The sequence below is a fragment of the Gouania willdenowi genome, chromosome 7, assembly GCF_900634775.1.
Source record: "Gouania willdenowi chromosome 7, fGouWil2.1, whole genome shotgun sequence".
Classification (NCBI taxonomy): Eukaryota; Metazoa; Chordata; class Actinopteri; order Blenniiformes; family Gobiesocidae; genus Gouania; species Gouania willdenowi.
The window spans coordinates 19,809,148-19,831,642 of NC_041050.1; the positions used below are offsets into that span (position 1 = coordinate 19,809,148).

The 22,495-nt window shown below is 41.2% G+C and overlaps 2 protein-coding genes across 5 annotated transcripts in view; one reads left to right on the plus strand and one right to left on the minus strand.

Annotated features, from left to right (window-relative positions):
- Positions 1-1,021: 1,021 nt before the first annotated feature.
- kiaa2013 (KIAA2013 ortholog) lies at positions 1,022-8,270 on the minus strand. 2 transcript variants are annotated; one of them, XM_028453803.1, is made up of 3 exons: positions 7,007-8,270; positions 3,546-4,399; positions 1,022-1,313 (listed from the first exon to the last, which is right to left on the minus strand). In XM_028453803.1, exons 1-3 carry the CDS (start codon positions 7,962-7,964, stop codon positions 1,263-1,265), a joined length of 1,863 nt encoding a protein of 620 aa, XP_028309604.1. In that variant the 5' UTR covers positions 7,965-8,270; the 3' UTR covers positions 1,022-1,262. The 2 variants fall into 2 exon arrangements, with proteins under 2 accessions (XP_028309604.1, XP_028309603.1); XM_028453802.1 differs by having other exon boundaries at positions 1,022-1,316.
- A 5,508-nt stretch (positions 8,271-13,778) lies between these two features.
- The window catches only part of plod1a (procollagen-lysine, 2-oxoglutarate 5-dioxygenase 1a), a 44,627-nt gene continuing 35,910 nt past the window's right edge, over positions 13,779-22,495 (plus strand). For 2 of the 3 annotated variants that reach the window (XM_028453049.1, XM_028453051.1), the window contains exons 1-3: positions 13,779-14,044; positions 21,265-21,356; positions 21,834-21,967. In XM_028453049.1, coding sequence (XP_028308850.1) covers positions 13,963-14,044; positions 21,265-21,356; positions 21,834-21,967 — 308 coding nt within the window. In that variant the 5' untranslated portion in view covers positions 13,779-13,962. The remainder of the gene's footprint in view (positions 14,045-21,264; positions 21,357-21,833; positions 21,968-22,495) is intronic. The other variant, XM_028453050.1, reaches the window with a different exon arrangement.

Consider the following 22,495-nt stretch of genomic DNA (forward strand, 5'->3'; position numbering starts at 1 on the left):
CACAAGTTTGTGCTGCTGACAAAATAAATCTCTGAGGCTTCAATGAATCCACATTTTGTATCTGCTTATCATATTAATAGTGGAATACTGGAGTTTAACCACACTGATTCATCACCCAATCACACATGCATGCACATCTATGCTCAACTTAAAGGTGGGAAAAAAAAAAGAAAAAAAAACACATAACACACAATCAGGGAGAACATGCAAATACAGCATAGTTTAAATTAAGGCTTTCTCTTTTCAGTTGAGAAATAGCGTTTAAAGGAAAGCACTGCATCGTTGAGCAGCCAGAGCAGAAAAACCCACATCAGGGACATCAGCCTTACAGAGGATCTCACCTCAGTCAGCATCAATGTTCCCAGTGGACTCGTTTATCACACAGTGGATCAGAAGAGGTCAGTGAACCTACTGTGACGACAGCACAGTGTGACTGATGCCTTCTAGTCTTTCTTTAGATTTAAAGCCATTTCTAACTGCATAAATGCTGCTTAAGACGTTAACTCCAGTGTGGTTCACCACTACAAACATGTTGAGACTAAGATCTCCATCTTTATGAGCACAAACATTGGACCGTTACACTTTAAAACCCATCTACAAACAGATTTCACTCACCCAAAGCAGAGATTCATGACTATTGATCTGCTGCAAACCTTATTACAGCTGAGTCTCCAGATAAATTTGAGCTTCCATTTTTATTTTCTATCTTGTAGACATTTGTTTTTGAATATATATTCTCAGTAGCACCACTGATGTCTCTTAAAGGCACACAATTGTCCCTTTTTATGATGGTTGTAAACCCATAGTTTAGGGACTTTCTTTATCACTTCCAGAGTGGCGTGCTACACTTTTGATGTTATGCTGCCGAATATCTTGATTTTCTGTCGTCCAGTGTGAGATACACACTACAATTGGTGGTTGTTGGAGATCTTTGAGAATTTATGTCCAAAACCAATCCTGATGAACAGTTTGGATAGTTAACCAACACTTACACATATTTGAGTTGGTTTGTTCCGTTTGAAGTTTAAATAGTTATTAAACTTTTTTTTTTTTAAATTATTTCAAATCACAAATTTAGATTAACTTTACAAAACCTTTATTTGGAATATGTAGCTCATGGGGACATTTGTTTTTAAATGTTTGCCTTTTTGGTCGACGATGTTGCAGAGCAGACGTTTCCTGCACACATCAGGCAGGTGGCACAAGTACGTTTGTGCCGATACCTGCTTTAATCTCGAGATGAACCACTAATAACGCAGAGTTCAAACAGCATCCGGAGTGTCATGGGAGTCATCCTCATATTTGTTGGTGACCTGCTGGATTCAGAGGGAAAGATTTAGAATGGCAACCAACCCATTCACACCGTCACCCAGGAGGAAGGGAGAAGAAGAGCAGAGACAGTGAAGAACAACCAAAGCCATCTCACCAAAGACTTAATTTATTCAAGTGATTCAATTAAAAAAAAAAAAAAAAACAAAAAAAAAAAACATTAAGTCGCAGAGGGGGAAAAGGGGGAGCAGAAAAACAGTCTGAGTGTAGGGATTGTCTTTGCTGACATTTAGCCTGCAGGTTCCTCCACAGTCCAAACACACAAACACAAACTTCAGTCTTCAGCAAATAATTCATCTGGATTTTAGTCAGATTTAATTCCACTTGGCTTTTTGTTGCATCCACAGGATGGATTTCTCTTTGATTTGGAAGACAGACTAAAAAAAAAAAGGGTCAAATTCTCACTCAACGATGAAAACTATGACAGGCTGTGGACCTAACACCTCGTAAAGCATGTTTAACAATATGTGTGTGATCTAGACATTTCAACACAAAACATTAAAATAGTGATAACTTATGACGGCAGAGGGCAAGAAAATTAAAGATTGAAAAACCGGTTTAGTTTTCAAACAAGGAGCACTGTAAGAAAACTCCTCAGTGAAACAATTTCACCTTTGAGTTTAAGTTCAGAACTGTCCAGGATGTATCCTGCTTTTCATACAAGGGCGAGCATAAAGGATGGAAGGTAGAAGAAGTGACCGACTTATATCTGCCATTAGGGGTTTCCCTCGTTTCTTTTGCAGTTTTGAGAGAAACTGTCACAGAAATTCATTAAACTAAAACTATTTATCTAAAATCTGCATTTGTGGTCAAAGGTTTGAGTGAAGCTGAGCCGGTCGAGGTTCTGACTCTGATCTGATCAACAGGCTCAATCCAGTACCTGTGGGACTAATGTTTTGTTAGCTTTCAACTAATTTGCTGTGATGTCATCTCAGCACATTCAGTAAATATCAGCCTGTTTCAGACTCCAATGGAAAGATATTGAGTGCAGACTAACACTTTCCCCATAGTCATAACTGGGTTGAAAAAATGTCCTTTTCATGGTACAGTCCCTGTTTTTGCAATTTGAAAGTGTAATTGGTGTAATTCACATGTCAACAATTGTAAAGGTGCAATGTGAATTCTTATTTCGACAGCACTACAAACACAAATCAATATCAAAGAGCAAAGAGCTGATCGTTAGCTGATTAGCATAGGCTGTTACTATGTGGTAACACAAGCACTGTCTGGACCAGATTTAAAGCTAGGGATTATGGGGGCTTGGCACGTGGTGGAGAGGACATGAACAAAGTGAAGAAATGTATCAGGGTATTTTTAATCAAACCCGATGGAAGACTAGAAAAGAGAAGACATCATGGATCCTCTAACTAAGCTCTCTCTATATTGTCAAACGAGGCTTTAATAAGGGGAATTATTTATTCAACAGCAGCTTTAGACTTAAATAAATAACTGAATACATCAGTGTTCAGAAACGGTCCATTAGAGCTGTTTATTCAGCCTTTGTTTCCAAACCAACTCTGGTTTAGTTTGTGTTGAGCCTCCAACAGGTTGAAGGTTTACACACAGTGGTGAAGCAAACCAGTCTAAAACATATTTCAGGCTAAAAGACAATGTTTTACTGTAGAGATGCAAACATCTGTCTGTGCATACAAACATCTGTGGCACAACCTTGTTTGTGCGTTGTCGTGGAAACCTCTCCCAACGTGTGTTACCACAGAGTAAAGCAAACACATTAACAGCATGTGAAACAAGCCTGAGAACAGGTTACAATGAATACATTTAAGGTGTTTGCCTTTGAATATTTACCAATTAAAATAAGTTTTGTTATTCTGAGACTATTTTCAACAGAGATGAAACTAATGGCAGGGGTTTCTTTTACTGCAACCGACAGATTCTTTACATTCCACATTTGGCATGAAGTGCAGTCAAACAGGAGGTGTGGCTAACATCTAATCAGAACTGAGTTGGGTTCCTAAATTGAACAACTGGTGCTAAAACATTATCAGCTGAATAAACATGACACTGTGGAAGGAAAGTAGGGCGTTTAAGGAATTCCAAGCCTCTAATCATTCAAGTACCATGTGAATAAGGGGGAAAAGGTTTAAAAACTGACGGCCCAATCAAAAGAAAGAGATCTTTGCCACTAAACACACAAGAAAAAACACCACGGAGAAGAGCAGATCAGATCAGGTTGTTATTGTTTTGGATATTTATACCTTGCTCCTGAAGAGTGGCTTAGCTCCAGGGCCACAGTACTCGTTGTATATGAGCTTGAAGAGGAAAAGGTGAAACAAGGTTATGAGCGAGGCCACGCTGAACCAGAAGAGGAAAGGTAGCCCTGGGTACCGGTTGGCCATGTGCTCCTCGTGAGCCAGAATGGCCTTGAGGTGCAACGTGTGCCCTAGGTCCTGCAGGTGCTGCAGGTCTGTGGAGATGTAAAGCAGTGGTGTGATAGGTTGTGTGACCATGACAGGAAAAGTGTGACCTTTGAACTCAGAGGTGAGCTCCACAGGCTCGTTGAGGCAGCCGGCCTCACAGGCGTACAGCTTCACCGGCTTCTCCTGCTGCTTCACCGACACGTGCAGAAAAGGCTTCCCATCCACGTCCAGCAGCACTGCCAGGTTGATCAGGTCCTGGTTATAGTGGATCCCTCTCAACGAGTAGCTGTTGTGCAGCACGTCAGGGTCAGCCTGGAACTGAAGGTGGTTCTCTGTGAACTGAAGCCCACCAAAGCTGAGCACCATGCCCTGCATTGCTCCGTGGGCCCCGGCTCCCACCAGCACCTTGCAGCCCCTCTTCTGCAGAGTCAGAGTCCACAGTGTGACCAGCTGCAGGATCTGAGCAGTGCTGATCACCCTCTCAGGCCACAGGTTCTCTGCATGCATGGTGGCGTGGCCACTGAAGCAATGGTCTGCGTAGTTGAGGCTCGACTCGAGTCGAGCGCGATCGTCTGTGTTTAGTTTTCTGTCCAGGAGAGGGGCCTTGAAGGATGACAGGATGTAGTAGAGGGTGGTGTTCACGGTGCTGCTCGACGGCGTGTGAGAGTCAGTAATCTTCCTCATTTCAACACCTGCGTGAAAGAAAGTTTCAAAATGTGTAAGATTTGAAATTAAATAGTCTCTTAAAAATGATTTGATTCACACCTCTAGTTAAAAGGCTGGTTAACTTTGACATGTTATTGGGTTCTGGTATTCTGTTGGCATAAATAATTGCTTGGACTCAATCATTCCTGGGGAAAATAGGAGTATTTCTTAGCAAAGATAACAAAATTAATCTCTCCTTTTAACTTTACTAAAAAGATTAAAAAAAAAGAAAAGAAAAAAGTAGACCTAACTTTAACTTTCAATTCTCTACTCACTTATCCAACAGGGAAACAAGGTTTACTGCAGACTAACAATGTGCAATATCATATGTTATCATTCACGATATATCGTCAAAAACATTTATCCGACGATAGAAACGATAAATGCCCAGGTCAAAAATTAGTGAGGGCCACGGGCCATTTGTCTATCAATTTAGCCAAGAACGCTCCTAAAAACCTTTTTCCACGGCCAAAATTGCCCCCAAATTAATAATTATATTTTTTATGCTCTGGAAAGGAGCGTTGTTCACGGGAGTACCGCCGCAAAGCCTCCGCGGTGTGCGCCACAGCCGCTCCCGCCCCTCACACACGTGGCAGTGCTCATCATGGCGTACCAGCGATGCATCATGGACCGCTACTTGGTTAAAACCAGACACCCAGCACAGGGAACCAGTCCAAGTTCCTTCACCAAATCCACCCAAAGTTCCCACAAACACGGTAACAGATGTACCTCAGCTACAATTATGAACTGGAAACTCAACTGAAGCTAACGAAGCTAAGCTAACCCACCGACTAGGCTAAGAGCTAATGCTAACCACTCCATATAAGGAATAAACCAAGTAAAAAGAACATGTCTGACTGTCATCAAACCACAGAGAGCCACTGATTTGTTTATGGTCAGATTTAACACTTGTATGGAAGAATAAAAGCTAAACATGTCACACGTCGTGTGTAATAAATGTTAGCATAAATACTAATGTCACTATTCATTCGTCCCAATTTGTGAAACGCAATATTTTTTTAATTATATTTCACGTGTTCACGAGACAAAGCTGGTCTGATTAGACAGTAATGTAACTATTGTGATTATTACACTAAAATATCCTGAATGATTGAATCATCAGCCTGATCTAGTTTAATTAAAGGAATTCTGAGAGATATTTATCAACCATAACTTCATGTAACTCATTATAAGATGTAAAATAAACATTCAGCAGCAGTAAAAACACTAATGGAGTTATTTTTGCTTTTCATGTACTTTTTTTTTTTTTTAAAGAAAATAATTTCATTTTAACTGAGGAAAGAAATTAATTACATACAATAACACTAACAGAGAAATCCACATGTATTAATATATTCCATGAAATATCAGCCCATAAGGTCTTTGAGTTAGCAGCTTACTCTTTAATGCTAACTCTTTAATGTGTCTAGTGTTGATGTTTAAATGTATTTGTGTTTGTAAGGAACCTGTTTATGCTTTAAGTTGGAAATTGCTTTATTTATTTATAGTTTTTATTCATCGTCATTTTTATCATTACCGTGATAAATACCAGACATTATTGGGATAGATTTTTTTTAGTCTATATCGCCCATCCCACATTCTGAATTCCTTGCCAATAGCACTTGTCTTGTCAGATGAAATTGAACAAACCAGTGGATCAACAAGTGAGTGACTAGAAGGCCAAGGTATGGAGTTCCTGAATGAGGAGTGACATACAATGAGAGAAGCTGCATTCAGACCAGGAGAATCTGTCATATCTGGGCAGGACCAACTAATTAAATAAAAAAATCAGCACTTATTTATTGACAAGTCAGTAATTTACAGAAAATATATGTGGGATTGGGGTTTCTGGCTGAACTTTATTAGCATGAATTGATTTTTTTCTAATGCAAAAAGGTCACATTTGTGGGTATTATTTTTGTAATTATATGTATCATATTTGTATACAATTTGTACATTTGTATTATTATTATTATTATTATTATTATTAATATTTGTATTATCTATTCTACTTTATTTTCTACTACTGTAATGTGTGTATCTGATCCCTAATTTTAGCAGTCTTTTACTTAATTATACACTTATTTATTGTTTTTTCTTTCTTTAGTATTTGTTAATGTTTTTATTTTTTTATTTGTGATTTTATTTTATTTATTTTTTTTGGCTGTAACATAAGCAATTTCCCCCTGGAATTAATAAAGGAATTCTGATTCTGATTATTTACAGAAATGTTGCACTAAAATAGTGTCACTGTTCATAGAACACTTTTTCAATTTATTGTCTTTCAGAGACATAAAATAAAAATTGTATTTTTTCACTTAATTTTTTTTTTAAACTTATGTCATAGATTATCGAAGATTGATTTCTGACCGATATATCGATAATTGCAGTATTGTCATATCGTGAGATAATCGTTATTGTGAGCTTTGTATCGCGTATCATATCGTGAGGTACCCAGAGTTCCCACTCTATAGTGTTCCACAGCACCACGGTGGAGGAAAATACCCTAATAGATCTAATACAAAGAATAAAACATTCAAAAGTTCCCTGAACGTTATTAAAACCCAGGACCAGTTCCTGCTGCCAGTGCTCACCTGAAATGAAGAGGTCCATCCAGGCCTGCTGGTGATCTAGAACCAGTTCGTCCACATTGGCCCTGAGGAGCTCCCCTAACTCCATCTTAGCTCCATCTCTGAGGGTGCTGAAGGTTTCTTCCAGCTTGGAAGAGTCAATGGGGTCAGAGGTCCACACCACGGAGAGGATGCTGTCTGAGTAGTCAGACTTTGCAGGGACCTGGATGCGGCTGCTGAGTTTTTTGGTGACCACTACAACCAGCACCATGCGGTTGTTCTCCACCTGCACCCTGCCAGAGGACAGCACCACCTCTTTGTCCTCCATCTTCTCCACGCTGGAGGAGAACTTGCTTCCAAAGGAAAGGCTCCCAGAGGAGATCTGCAGGACAGCGGTCCTGTCAGACGGGTTGCGGATGTAGATCCGCTGCAGGTAGAGGTTTGCTCTGCTCCTGTGGGCGATGAACTCCTCTCTGACGGTGACACAGTCCCGGGCAGACTGTGGGTCGGTGGGAGCTACACAGCGCACCGACAGCACGGACCCTTTCCGGAACCACAACATACGGGCTTGAACCTCCGCCTGCTTCCCCTCCAGGTTGACGCTAATCCGGGGAGAGTACTCAGTCTGATGCACCGGAGCTGATCCAGGCTGTGTGGAGGACGCCACCCACAGCCTGTTGGAGTCTATGTCTATCAGCACATGCCCGTTCCCCGTCACAAACGGAGTGTCCAGTTCCTCCTGGTCTGTGCTGTACACAGCCTCCCCCCGCTCCACCACAGACCTCCATCGATGGATCTCCGCCTGCAGGCACTGCCCCGCGGCTCCGCCGAGTTTAGCAGAGCCGCCTAGGAGCCTCCACCGTGTATCTGGACCCAGGTACCAGTAGAAGATGAGCAGCAGCAGCAGACCGATCAGAAGCCTTCTGGCCCAGCTGCTGGACAACAAGCCGGGGAACCCCTTCAGCCGCTGCTGTAGTCCCATGGAAGCACCGGTGGCCGGGCTGGAAGCGGACAAACCGGATCGTCTCTCCTCTGCCTCGGCGAGCTTAGCTAGCAGGCTAACACACTGACAGAAGGCAGGAAACGCTCACGGACGCCGCTGCGCTTCATTACTGTCTGTAGACGTGCCTGTCACATGTCACATCACTTTCCAGTAGTTTGAGCTCAGACAGAGACAAACAGGCCTATCCTAATAAACATCTGTAACAGCTGCTGTCTGGAAGAGCTCGGTTGTTGTAAAGCAGAACGTCAAACAACCATGAGGAAATGTCGTAAAACATGTTGTGAAATCAGGTGATCAGGGTGGAGCATAGACAAATAACATCAGCGCCGTTTAGAGAGAGAGAGTTACGACAACGGAAGCTCGAGCTTGACGTCACATTCATGTAGACTCAAATAGTTCCCGGAAGTCAATTCAAATTCATTGATTCCAAGTGACATAACCGGGATTTTTGGTAATTTGTAGTTAATAATAATACTTCATTGATTTACAATATTTATATAGTACACCGTCATATGTATGTGTATATATAATATATATTATTATAATAATAATAATAATAATAATAATACTGCTACTACTACTACTACTACTACTACTACTACTACTACTACTACTACTACTACTACTACTACTAATAATAATAATAATAATAATAATAATATCCAATGTGATTATTCAAACATTTTGCCGTACAAAACTGCTCACTTCCTGGAACTATTGTGAAGCTCCATGAACAGCCATTACTGTAAATAGACTAAAAAGATTCCATTGGCGTGAACGGAGATGTCGCAACTCTCTCTCTAAACGGCTCTGATACACATGATATATGTCTATGTCTGGGGTAAAGTGTTTTTTCTGACTTTATTTTAAGTTTTGAGGGTGTAAGGTGAGTATATTTCAGCAACAGCTGATGGAAATAAATGATGTCGTAAACAGACACGTGGAGGGTGACCCATATCCCACTTTTAGGCAGAGGCAGAAAACGGAGATGATGACTCACAATGCCCATTTCACACACAGCTCTAAAAACTTTACTTATCTCTATAAATGTTCATTTTTTATTATTTCTAAGACAGGTTCATTTGCAGAACACCATCTATGCACGGGGCAAATCATAGAGCTTTACAGAGGCGTATAAAACCAAATCAAACGGAAATCATAGAAAAAGAAGACATTAATCTGTTTAAATTAATTCATGAAATTAAAAATAGCGATTAAAACCGTTTCATAAAATAATTCTGAGTAACAAACAATAAAATAATGATAAACAGGAAAATTGCTGTCGTACAGACCTCAAACACTTAGGAAGTTTGTTTCAATAGTGAGGTCATTAAACCCTAAAGACAAGAGGGTTTGAGATGCTTTATATGATACAAACATGTCATGGACATATTTTTGTTCAAAGTCTTTTGTAGAATAAAAGTAATATGTTTAAGTCTATTCTCTGCAGAAAGAGTGTGATTTGAATGTTTTTTCAAACCTACAAACACACTTACTGGTTTGAATCTAACCTTCAGTGAAAAAAAATTAATCCACAAAAAGTTTTCCTGCATCTAGTTTGGACAAGAAACCTTTTATTTTAGCAATGTTCTACCAGTTGTACTGGCATACGTAATTTAGCTTTATGGTGGTTATTCAAATTCAGGCTTAGAGTCAAATATTACTCTACAAGATAAATGGTTTACTTTGTTATGAAAACTATATCTCAAAAAGTTATTTGAGCCAACGAACCCCATCCGACCAATCAAATCCTATCCTGTATGGCAGTGTTTCTCAAATGGGGGTACGTGTAACCCTAGGGGTACGCAATGGCCTACACACTCTCTCTCTCTCTCTCTCCAGCATCCCCTACTGTATATATATATATACACTGTATATATATATATTTATATATATTTATATATATATATACTTTTTCTTTCCACTTATTTATAAAATGACATTCTTTATGTGTGTTATCACTCGTTCATTCCATCCTTATGCTCTATAGTTGTTTTTAAATAGTTTTCTAAGCAAAATGTTGTCGTCAGAAAAAGGGGGTACTTGGATTTAGAAATAAGAGAATGGGGGTACTTGAGCCAAAAAAAGTTTGAGAGCCACTGCTGTACATCCAAACAACATGGTGCACTCATTTCTTGATTAAGTAAACAATGTGTGAACCCCCACAGTTATGTTTACACATTCTGTTTGTTTGGAGGGAAGCACAACATCCTGAAATATATGCAGATGCAGACATATTAGTGACAAAACTATGATTGCTTTGATGTAGTGATCCTAAATAGGAAAAATGTTTCATCTTTCCGACCCCAATCACTCATTTTCAACTTTACCCAGAGGGAGCTCCGACATCAGGTGGCATTTCAAGTCACTTCCTTAAAGCTGCAGTATGTAAAATCCTCTCTCTGCTCCGTTTTGAAACCAAAAGCAAAACTTAGCCTCCCTTACCAGTGTCTTTTATGAACGCACTTAGCAGCATTTTTCTCCATAGAGACTAGTGACAAATGTATGAACTTTATCTTATGTTATTTAAGATTTTTCTGGTGTTTTAGAGACTCTGACATGAATTGTACGCATCACTGTAGTTACTGCCTGAGCAGCGGCTGCTGCTGTCAGCTTGTCCCCTGCCACAAGCGCACACAATCGACTGTGACTCAGCTGTCTGTCACTCAGGGCAGAGTGACGACCATCACTCCACATCCAGACTTTAAAATGAATTCACCTTAAAGCTAGAGTAGGCGATTTTCTCCAGATACACTTTTTAAGTTTTTGGTTGAAATTGTCTTCATGTCCTGACAGAAATTAAGATCTTATGTGCTCTGAAAAAGGAATGAAGAAAATCTGTCAAATGTAGCAGCTGTAAATCTGTAATAACTTCGACCAATGGAAAAAAGAACCGTTTTTTTAACCAATCATGTCTCCCTGTCTCCCTGCTTGTCGCATGCACGAGCTCACACTGAAAGCGCATCACCGCTGACAGAGTTAAAACAGAGTTTTTGGTCACGTTTTTTAACATAGATGATGGTAAAGTTTATTGTTTACTTACTGCTTTTTTTTTTTTTTTATCTTGTCTGCACATGCTGTCAAAGGTCAACACCACAGGAAGTGCAATCATTATGAGACAGCAATGCATATTTTTGATTTATTTTATTGCTTAATTGTGACCATCACCAGCCCTCCCCAAGGAAGGGTAAGAAATCTTTTATTATAGGGAGGATATAAAAAGGGAGAGCAGTGTTACACCTAAGTGGAGGGGGAGGGGGAAGGGGAGGGGAAAGGGAGCAGAGAGGAGAGACTCAAGACAGGAAATAGAAAAGGTGGGGAAGAATAGATGAATAGCATATGTGCAAAAGAAAAAAAAAAAAACGCTACTGCAAGCCCAGGAACTGCCCTGGGCCCGCAGATGCAGCCAGGCCAGCAGAAAGAGCGGAGCCCAGGGAGCCCCAGGCAACCCCCCCGCGGCTGAGCAACCCCCCAGATGCCCCCAAGATTCCAGGCCGAGAGGCAGCCACCGCCCCCCACACACACATCCGAGGAAGCCCCAAGCAGCCGAGCACCCAGCGCATCCCCCCACCGACCCCAACCCCCAACCCCAAGGCCCCCTGCCAGCATCCAGCCCCCCCCACCCACCCACACCCAAGCACCCAACCCCCCGAGGGAAGGGCCCAGAGAGCCCCCCGCCCGAGACCCCAGCAGAGGAGCCAAGGCCCCCGCCCAGCAGACGGCCAGAGCTGTGCGGAACGGGCAGCCGGCGGGTGTTTAGTGAATGTATGAAGTGCTATTAAAAAAGGGTGGATGGAGGGGAGCGGTGCTCCCCATCCAGCCTATGTGTATATATGTGTATGTGGTGCAATAGCTCCGGAGGGTGAAAGTGGTGGTCCCACCCTCCGGGGGGTGGTGTGTTGAGGTGTAATTAAAATTGGAGGGATCAGTAGGGCAGCCAGAGGTGGGAGTGCCGCCCCCGCGCCACTACTTAGTAGCGCAGGCGGCGGCCCCCTCCACCCCCAGCCCCACCATCCAGCCCCCCAAGGGTTGGGTATGTGAGTGTGGTGCAACAAGTGGGTGAGCCAGACCAGCTGGGAGTGAGTGATGTGAAGTGTCCATGTAGGAGGCCTGTCTGGTAGGAGCCCGGCCCGTCCGCACGGCGGGCCACCGGAGAGGGCAGACGGCGCAGACGGGCACACGGCACCTCGGGCCCCAGAGACGCCCCGAGCAGCACAGCCGGAGACCCCCCGCGGCACCCCCCCGAACCGCGGCGGCCAAACGGAGCACGGCGGGACCCCCCCCCCCCCCAGGCGGAGCCAGGCACCAGCCACATCCCCCAGCAGTCCAGGAGGCGACCCCCGCCGCCAGCCGGCCCAGAGCGGCACGCCCCGACAAAGCAGGCGGCGACCGCGCAGGAGAGAGGCCAGCTCCCACACCAGGGCCAGCACAGGTCCGCACGACACCACGACATAGCACCCTCCACAGGTGGGCGGCCCCGGCCCCCCCGACGAGAGAGGACGCCACCAACCACCCAAGCAGGGTCACCCCGCCAGCCACGGACCGATAGGTAGGCGAACCCATGCTCCCCCAGCCAGGCACCGCAACCCCACATCAATGCCGCCAGCAGAGCCCCCCCCACCCACGGAGACCACCCGCAATCACCCCCGCGCCGACATGAGACACCCCCGACGCCAGCACAGCCCGGAGGACAGCAGGCCCCAGCCAACAGCCCCACCCCGCCCAAGGCGGCGCGGCACCTCGCCAAGCCGCAGCCCGTCCCCGGGCAGACGGTGGGCGGGCGCACCCCAAGACGCCGAACCCAGAGACCCACCCCCGGGGCGCCCCCGCCCAGACACGGCACCCACGGGGCCCGGCGCCCCCAGCCAGCACACCAACTACCCCGACGCAGATCCGCCAGGACAGGAGCCACCGGCTGTTTACTTACTGCTGAATGAGACATGAGTCAACGAAGTTTCTACACAATACAAGCGATGAGCTGAGGTCTGCTTCTGCAGCAGCTGTGCGCATGCAAGTGAGTGAGACAGAGCACAGAGGGGAGGGGCGAGGGGGGTAAAGGCGGAGCCATCAGTGAGGCTACTTTCAAAATCATGCTAGCTTTTGAAAATCACCTTTCCTACCTTTAAATAAGCTTCTCTTAGGTTTGCACGGAATTTATCCCATCTGTTATCACTCTCCGTCTGACACCAGTGTGTGCGGTGGACCCTCCGCAATGACGAGATCTGCGAGGACGCAAAGCGGTCCATTTCTCCCGAGTAACTGTTGTGCCTAATGCCGCGATGGAGACTTCTGCTGGAACGTCCGTCATTACACTCGTACTATTTGATACATGAATGCGCCTGACTTTACTCGAGCAGCCAATAGAAACGCCCAAAACAGCTCATGGAGCGCACGTGTTTGTAGAAAGATCTCTGATTAGCTGACATCCAGTGTCATGCTCCTGGATTTCTAAACTTCATTTACAGAGCCAGGAGAAGGAGAACAGATTCACTGTCCACTCAGAACACTTTGGATTACAATATGCCCAAAGATTATTATGGATTTTTGACCAAATAATGCCAAAAAAAACTTACATACTGCAGCTTTAAGTAGGAGGCAAGTGTGACTTATAATGCTGAATATTCAGGTATTTTTTGTTGTGCTGCATTCAAATGTTGTTTTCATTTAATACTTCATTTTACTTTTGCCACTCAAAATAAAGTTCATGCATTGACAGATGTAATATCCACTACCAGTTAGGCTACGTGCGCTGGACCAGGTCCCAGTTCCCACAGAATGAGGTCCCACCCATAGCAGAGGTGGGTGCAGTGAATGCAGAGCCCGTGGTTCACATTCACTCTGCAGTCAGACCACTGGAAGCTTTACGTTCTTTACAAACGTACATGAACGCTGTAAAGCTGCAGAGAAGAGCGTTTAAGAATATAAAGGGCCAGGATTTCAGCTCTCCTTCAGCTTTGGGATCGGACCAGAACTTAAAATGAATTTTGTTCCTGTGCTACTTTCTATTATTTTTCTCTGCACTTCTGTTACTGACGGTGAGGAGCAGCTTATACCCAGCGGTAAGTGAGATCAACTAATACAGTTGGACACTAGTGGCGGGATGAGGCTCTCATGTAGCCGGGCAGGACGCTCTGAGCTCGGTATGAGCTGACAACAGAAAGCGCTCCATAAATGCATGTTTATGGAGTAGAGGTCGTGTTTATCATAACTTTTAGTGTTTTTCCCGATTAAAATAACTCGGAAACTTTCTAAAAAGTCAGCATAGTGAGTCAGACTGAGCGCTAGGATACTTTAGTAAAGTTCTCCTCACAGTGTTTCAACTTCAGACTTTGATGGTTCGTCCTTAAACTGAAGCCACGTTAGATAAACAACGAACAGCGACACTTCTGACCACATTACACAGACGGTGGGAGACATTCATGCCGCTGACGTGGACGGACGGCCATCATCACAGGCTGCTAGTGCTAACCAACACCCCCACACCCCCAACCAAAGCCACCATGCCCACTTTATCAATGAGCAACACACACGTCATACATTACTATCATTTTGGAGGGGAAACAAATCACTGATGGGTTTCTTCTAAACCAGTGACTCCCATCCCAACCAGGGACGATCAATACATGGCAGGAGATACATTGAGACAATTTATCTACTTCATAAACATAAAGTAACATAAAAGTTACGAGGGGTGTGTATTGCCTGGCATCAGATGATACGATTCGTATCCCGATACATAAGTCACGATACGATACGACATATCCCGATATTAAAGTATAAGGCCATTATTGCGATTTGAGAAAAAAATTAAAAATTACTTAAGAAGCAACTAATCTGTAAATTTGTACACCTTCACTAGAACATTATGTATGAAATATATTTAATTGGCATATTTTACACTCAAAACATTGGCTTTAACCATACCTGTCAAGTTTTGGATTTGAAAATAAGGCAAATTTTCTGGCGCCCACTACGAGCCGTCCCACCTGCCAAACCAAGCTCCAGTATCCCTTATATTTTAATATAGGTGTACAAGGAATCTAAAATAGCCACTTGTCAACCACTTACTAAATACAATTATGTGATTAGAATCTGATAGGTCGACCTTTATTAACATTGAAATGCTGTGAACATTCCTACTAGGGCTGGGCAATATGGACCAAAACTCAATATATTTTCTCAAAATGTTGATATATGATATAAATCTAGATAATTTTATCAAATAAAGTCTGACCAGAAAAACAATTCTGGGTTAAATTTGCTGATGCAAAATGCCACACAGGGACATTTATTAACAAACAGCTACACAACATGTGCACTCATTAATCCATCTAACTGAGCTTTACATGTTGTTCTGAGAAGTAAAAGCAGCGACTCCTAAAACTAGTATTTTATGTACATAATAAGCTATGATATATATATGAAATATTATAGTTTTCTATATCACCAAAATAGAAAACTCGATACATCTCAAATCTCGATATATCACCCAGCCCTAATTCCTAAATTATAAAACAGCCTAAATAAAAACATAAATGTGTATATGAAGCACGTGTGTTTATTTAATATACTTACAGTTCATATACAAGTCAACAAGTTGCATATTTACTGTTAATTTCACGTTGCTTGTCTTTAAGTTAGACATTAACATTTTATTTTCATTATCTATTTTATTATAATTTCTCATGCTCACTCGTGGTTCTCTGGTATTCACTAATGACTTATTAAACACATTTATTACAGACTTTACATTATTTAACAGTTTTTAAAGCAGTGTATATTTGTGGTGCTTGTGATTGGCTGATTTTTCATGGTGACTCACGTGGTTCCTTCCGCTGTGGGAGACGTTAAAATCTCAGTTATTAATCTAACAGAACGTGTAAATGTGTCACATCCTGATGGTCTTTAGGAAGATAAACTCTCTGTTACATTTTACAACATATTTACAACAGTTCTTTGTTTTTTTTCGCTGGAACGTCTTCATTCATCATCTCTTTTCTGTGTTGATTCTGGGTTTGTTGCCCTGTCAGCACTAATATCGCAAGAACTGTTCATTTCAGGTGGCAGTTCTCACGAGGCTAGTGACGGCGTTCAGTTTAGTGAGGCATCTTTTCATTATTATTACATGAAAATACGGGATATTTACGGGAAAATAGTAATACGGGAAGATGGCGGGAAAGAGGGGTAAAATATGGGAGTTTCCCAGCCAAAGTGGGATACTTGACAGGTATGACTTTAACATGCCATGTGCCAACAACTTAAAATAAAAAAAATAACATACAATCTGCCTGTTGTTTTTAAACCAACTTTGACTTTAGTATAACATGACTTTAGTGCAACTTAAGGCAAGGCAAGGCAAATTTATTTGTATAGCGCATTTCATACTCAAGGCAACTCAATGTGCTTTACATGATAAAACATTGAATTGTTTAAAATCAATAAGAACATTTAAAATCATCAGTAAATCAATTAAAATCATCAGTAAAATCATCAACAAACACATTACATCAACAACATGACCAACAATCTCTCTCTCAATCATATGCAGTAGAGAAAAAAAGTGCCTTTAACTTTGATTTAAAAATGTTCACATTAGATGCTGACTTCAGCTCTGCTGGCAGTTTGTTCCACTTCTTTGCAGCATAACAACTAAACACAGCATCACCATGTTTACTGTGAGCTCTGGGCTCCACTATCTGACCTGTGTCCATAGATCTGAGAGACCTGCTGGGTTCATACCTGACTAACATGTCACTGATGTATTCTGGACCAAACCCCTTCACAGATTTATAACTGAGGTTTATGCCTAGAACAACAAATAAATGCAGAACTTAAGTACTTTTTTTTTAGATTTTATTGAAAAAACACAAGCTGGTCAACATGCCCAGGTTTCAGCACTTCTTTGTGCAGTTACAATGTTTCCTTCAGTGGAAAAGACTTTCCTGGGTAAGTAAAGGTAAAAAAAAACAATTAGATAAAAAAAAAAATTGATATGGATGCATTGATCCAAGAATCGCGCAACGTAATATTGCGATATATCGCTGAATCGATTTTTTTCAACACTCCTAAAAGTGACTAGTTACTTTCACCCCCCTACATTTATTTTTGGTAATAATGCTGTCCACGGTTCCCTTGCATACAGGAAATATGTCATGTATAAACTTAAAAAGGAAGAGAACAAATCTTGCACAATTAGAACTTCATTTATTTTGCACAAAGGCATTTGTATTACATAAAAGGTTTTTCAAAATGTACAATCCTTAAAAAATAAAATAAAATATCACCAATAAATTCAATTCAAAGTAAAAAAAAAAAAAGAATTCTCAGGCCCTAAGTATAACTATATTTATGAACTCTAAAACTGAGGCATTACTTGCAGTACGTTTATTTTGATTGGTTATGGAGGTAGATTTGTGTCTTTATTATTCAATCAAAAAAAACAAAAAAAAGTGTTCAAATGCAATTATTTGGGTCTCAAATATTTATTTTTTTTTCCATTTGAACACTTTTTTCTTTGAATGAAAATATTCATTTTTGATTGAATTAAACTTTTTTTATTGAAAGGATTATTTATTTATTTATTTAATTTTTTTTGGATTGAATAGTAAAGACACAAATCTACCTCCATAATTGGTTGGCTATGATGTGATGCATTTGATTGTTGTCTGGTCATTTAATTTTTTTGTAGTTTCACAATGTCCGTTGATTATTTTAAAACAGAAACATGATTTACTCAATAACAGTCTTTTGTAGAAATATAACTAATTACTTTACTTTTTAAAATTTTTTTTAAATGTACTTAAGTACAAGCAAAATTACAGCTTCAGAAATGTACTCAAAAAGTACAAGTACCCATAAAAGCAACTCATTTACAGTAACATGAGTACTTGTAATCTATTACTTTCACCTCTGGCTGCATCTGACCACAGCAATGTTACTGAGAACAAAGATTTGTGTACGCACATACGCTGGGAGTGCTTCATTCATATAGAGCAGTGGTTCCCAAACTTTTCAGACATTTAATCTGAAGCTATGTACCCCCTCCTCCTGCACACTTAAAAACATAATAATGTAAAGTCACAGCCCTACAGTGAAATTTGTCCCTGAATCTTACCTATCCAGTTAAAGAATGATATATAATAAAAATAATAATAATCTGTACAGACACAAGAAAATATTTTATTCAGATTTAACACTGGTCTTTTGGAGAGAGCAGACGTGTTTTCACTCGCTCCGATAACACGACCTTGGCTACAGCTGAACAGCCTGAAAAATTGGGTCCAAGACGAAAAGAAAAATGGTTAAGAAGCCGCATGGAGGCCCTCCAGAACCTGATCCGGGTTTGGAAGAGGTCAAGGAGATGATACGCGAGGGTCTACGAAACCTCAAAGACGGTCTATCTGCCGAGATAAAGTCGTTGGAAAAGACGCTGGAAAAATCACTGGAAAACCTTCAAAGTGAAGCAATGGTACTGAAACAGCAGAATGAGAGGAACGCTGAAGAGCTAAAACTGTTGAACGCGAGGGTTGAAGAGCTGGAACAAAAGGAAAGAGAGAAAGATGTCATCATCACAGGCCTAAAGATAATACCCAGGAGTTACGCGAGTGACGAAGAAACGAAATCGATTAAACAACTGGTCATTGACTACTTGGAGTCGAAGGACATTGTCCTGAACCCTGACAACATCAACTCCTGCCATCTCCTGCCAAAGAGAAATGATAACAGAGCTGTAAAAATAACCTTCATGAATGTGAAATTTAAAGAACTACTGAAGCAAGGCAAAAAACTAAATGAAACGAAGGTATTTATTAATGAAAACTTGACAAAACAAAACGCAAGCATTGCATGGAAGGCACGCCAAATAAAAAAAGGAGGAAAGATTCTAAAGATGTGGACGAAAAACTGCAGGATTTATATCACACCACTGGGAGAAGAGAATGGAAAACCAATATTCATCAAAACGATGGAAGACGGGAAAATACGAAGGATCCACTTAAACAACATTACTGATGGTAATCACGGACATGGACCCAAATCTATATAAACACTGGAAACAAAACTCAGATTGTGATTATTACTGACACTGAATTCAATGTGGAAACCAAGAGTAAAAAAGGTCTGTCATTTATTCATTTCAATTGCTAGGTGGTGGGGTGATTAAGGATTACATTACTACCTTGCTTATGAACTAAGACATAGCAATGTGTTTATACAAGAAAGGGTTAAATATAACAGTGGAAAATACAACACTGCCAATAGAACTAACAACAGCTGGAATAACCTTGATTTAGAGACAAAACAAGCTGCAAACTTGTGTGTCCAAAAGAGACATTCCCGAGTGGTGACGTCATGGATGAAAAGGGAAAAACCTTTCAAACAACTTCGAAAGAAGATTAACTTTTCTTGAACTGGAGGAATGCAAACAACATCTGGCAGGGAACAAGGCCAACACAAACAACGATAGAGAGGAGGAGGAATATATATATATAAAAAAAAGACAACACTGACTACAGATGAGAATAAATCCTACAGAAAAAAGGACTGTTCAGAACAACCTAAGAATGTTTGACCAGAGAGACATGTAAACCCATGTAAATTTTCGATGTACAAAACAGGGGACGGGACCTAGATAAGCAAACTGCTTCTCTCGTCTCCTTTTTCGGCATGTACAAAAAAATGTAAAAAAAAAGTGAATGTAACCATGTCGGAAATGAACTAAATAAAAATAAAAAAAAAAATACTTTAATTATTTGGCATACTTGCATTTTTAGTGAAACAATATACAAATCTATAATACATTCTACAAAACATTAGTTGATTGAACAAATCACAGTAATATAATGTATTCATCACCCTGAAACTGAAATAAAACCTGCTACAACTTTAATGAGAAGGGTGAGGTTGAGAGGATGCACAGAACTCTGCAATGTTTGGCTGAATTTGAGAGTCTTAGTCTTTAATCATTCTCATCTTATTATGTACTTTGTTTCCATGTTTGCCATGTTTGAAAATCCACTTTCACACAAGTATGTGGTGGCAGAGGGCGTTAAGGTCTATCAGCACATTTGGCTAGTGCAAAGCAATGTAGCTCTCATCATAGTTGTGCTTTTTTTGACAAGATTGTTTCTCTGTCACCACAAGAGGGCAGTCTACATAGGTAAATGTGTCATTTGTTGCAATGCACAGAGGCTCCTGACTGCTTCTCCATTTATATTCCATTTACTAATAGTGTCACACTGGTTTAAATTTTTATCAACGCATCCCCATGACAATTGCGTACCCCTGGGGGTACCCGTACCCCACTTTTGGAACCTATAATATGGAGCATCGTGAGCAGCGGTGCCGACTCTCCTTTAAGGCAAAATGTGCTGTATGTGGTGTAGGGCCTCATCTCCTATGGGGCCACATTTTGTGCGAGGGGACGCATTTGCGCATATGCTCAATGGATGCACACCCACGCTACTGGGAGGTGCAGTACAGGACAATCGGTTCTCGGAAGGAGATAAGAGAGCTGTAATGCATCTCTGCAATGATTGACAGTAGTTGACGTCTGACCAATCAGAGGAGAGTTTGTAGAGCTGCAGAACATGAAGTGTCAACATGTCTTCCAAAAGACATCCCGAGTCAGGAGTGAGCATGAGAAAAAGAAAGACAAAATAGTGGAAGCTTGTGCTTCACCGTGTGTTGTTGAAATAAAACTTTGTGGAAAGAATCACTTGAACGATTCCTCATTAAACAGGATATGAATCTATGTCTCCAGTCTCTGTTTAGACTGGAGAAGAAGAAAAAACTATTCAGTCGTCCTGAATAACATTCATTGAATGTCTTGGGAACTTAATCTGCTTGTATGAGGGATTTTATGTGTCTGGACTTTTTATCAAACCAGGGTCAATGCTGAAATTTGTCAGCACATCATCAAGGCCATTAAGCAGCAGCATAAATGCTACTATCACTATTACGCCAAGTGCATAACCAGTTGATCATGCTCTTTGCCAACACACTTATTATCAGTTATCAGATGCTGAATGGGCTGTAAAAGGCACACGTGCATGTTCAGTTCTATTTGTCACTCAGATTTGTTTATTATTTTTTAATTTGGTTTGAAGTTTTTTTAACTAAATATTCTTTCCAATATTGTATATTGTATCTATACTTACAGTACATTTGTTAATACTAATTAGGGTGTTCAAGTTAAATTCATGTTGTGAAATGATGAAATGTTATTATGTTTTTTCCACACTTACTTTCCTGAATAACAGTGTAATTTCATGTCTTGCAGAGAAACTTCTAGTTGTGACTGTTGCAACCAAAGAGACTGATGGCTTCAGGCGTTTCATGAGGTCGGCTAAACACTTCAACTACACCGTGGAGGTAACGACACCTCAGTTAAAGTACTTTTACTGTTCCTTCATGTTAACATAGGATGCTTTGCACAGTTTCTCCATTTTTGTGATTGGTCAGATGCTGCAAACATCTTAGCATTTATGTGAGCGTGCGCTGATGCAGATTGAAAAAGCCTGGGTTAAATTAACTTGTTGAAAACAGTTTCATAGTACAGTTGATCTGGATTCCGAATGTCTGGTTATGAGATATCTAGGATAAGTGAATTCCTCATTGTAGCACTGGTTGGTTTGCAGTGGCTAGTGTTCATTCAAACCAGCCACAGTGTCAATGCAGTGTTTACAAGTTTGACTCAGTGGATCCAGGGAAATTAAAAGTTTGTGTCATACCATGAAAGAGGGAGTTACACAGAACAGTATCAAGAAAGTGGTCAAATTAATTTGACTGATTGGTGTATTTATATTTCTTGAACAAGTGAGAAACTAAAATGAATGTCACTGTTGGAAGGTTCTTGGTGCAGGCGAAGAATGGAAGGGAGGTGATTACATGTCAGCTCCAGGAGGAGGTCAAAAGGTGCGCCTTCTTAAAGCAGCTCTGGAGCAGATGAAGACTGAGGACCTCATCATTCTGTTTATTGACAGGTAACAATTTCAAAATGTACTTTAGTATTAAGGATCATTCTGTGGCCCACTGGTGAGTATTGCTGCCTCTCCGTGCAAGGGTTGTGGGTTCTCAAGCTCCGCTGGTGGCCCCTAACTTGTTTTGTCTAGCCCCGTGATAGACTGGTGTCCTTTCCAGGGTATGTCTGCTGGGATAAGCTCCAGCATCCCCTGCGACCCTTTACACTAAGGATAAGCAGGTATAGACAACAAGAAGAGATATGTAACTTAAGGTTTAATTTCTTGTCTTAGTTTCCTGACCCATATCAGTTAAAAAAAAAGCAGTGGAAAATAATTTCCTCCGTCTTTAGAGTTCAGGGGGTATTTCAGAAAACAGCTTATGTTCAAACTCTGAGTATGTTCGGCCTCAAATAAGGGAAACTCTGAGTTTCTGGTTCTAGAAAGCAAGGTAAGCTACAGTATACTTTTAGTATGTCACAATGGTAACATTCTCCTTGAACTGAACCTGCTTGCTGGCAGATTTTGTGTAAGACACCACTGGGTTTCTAC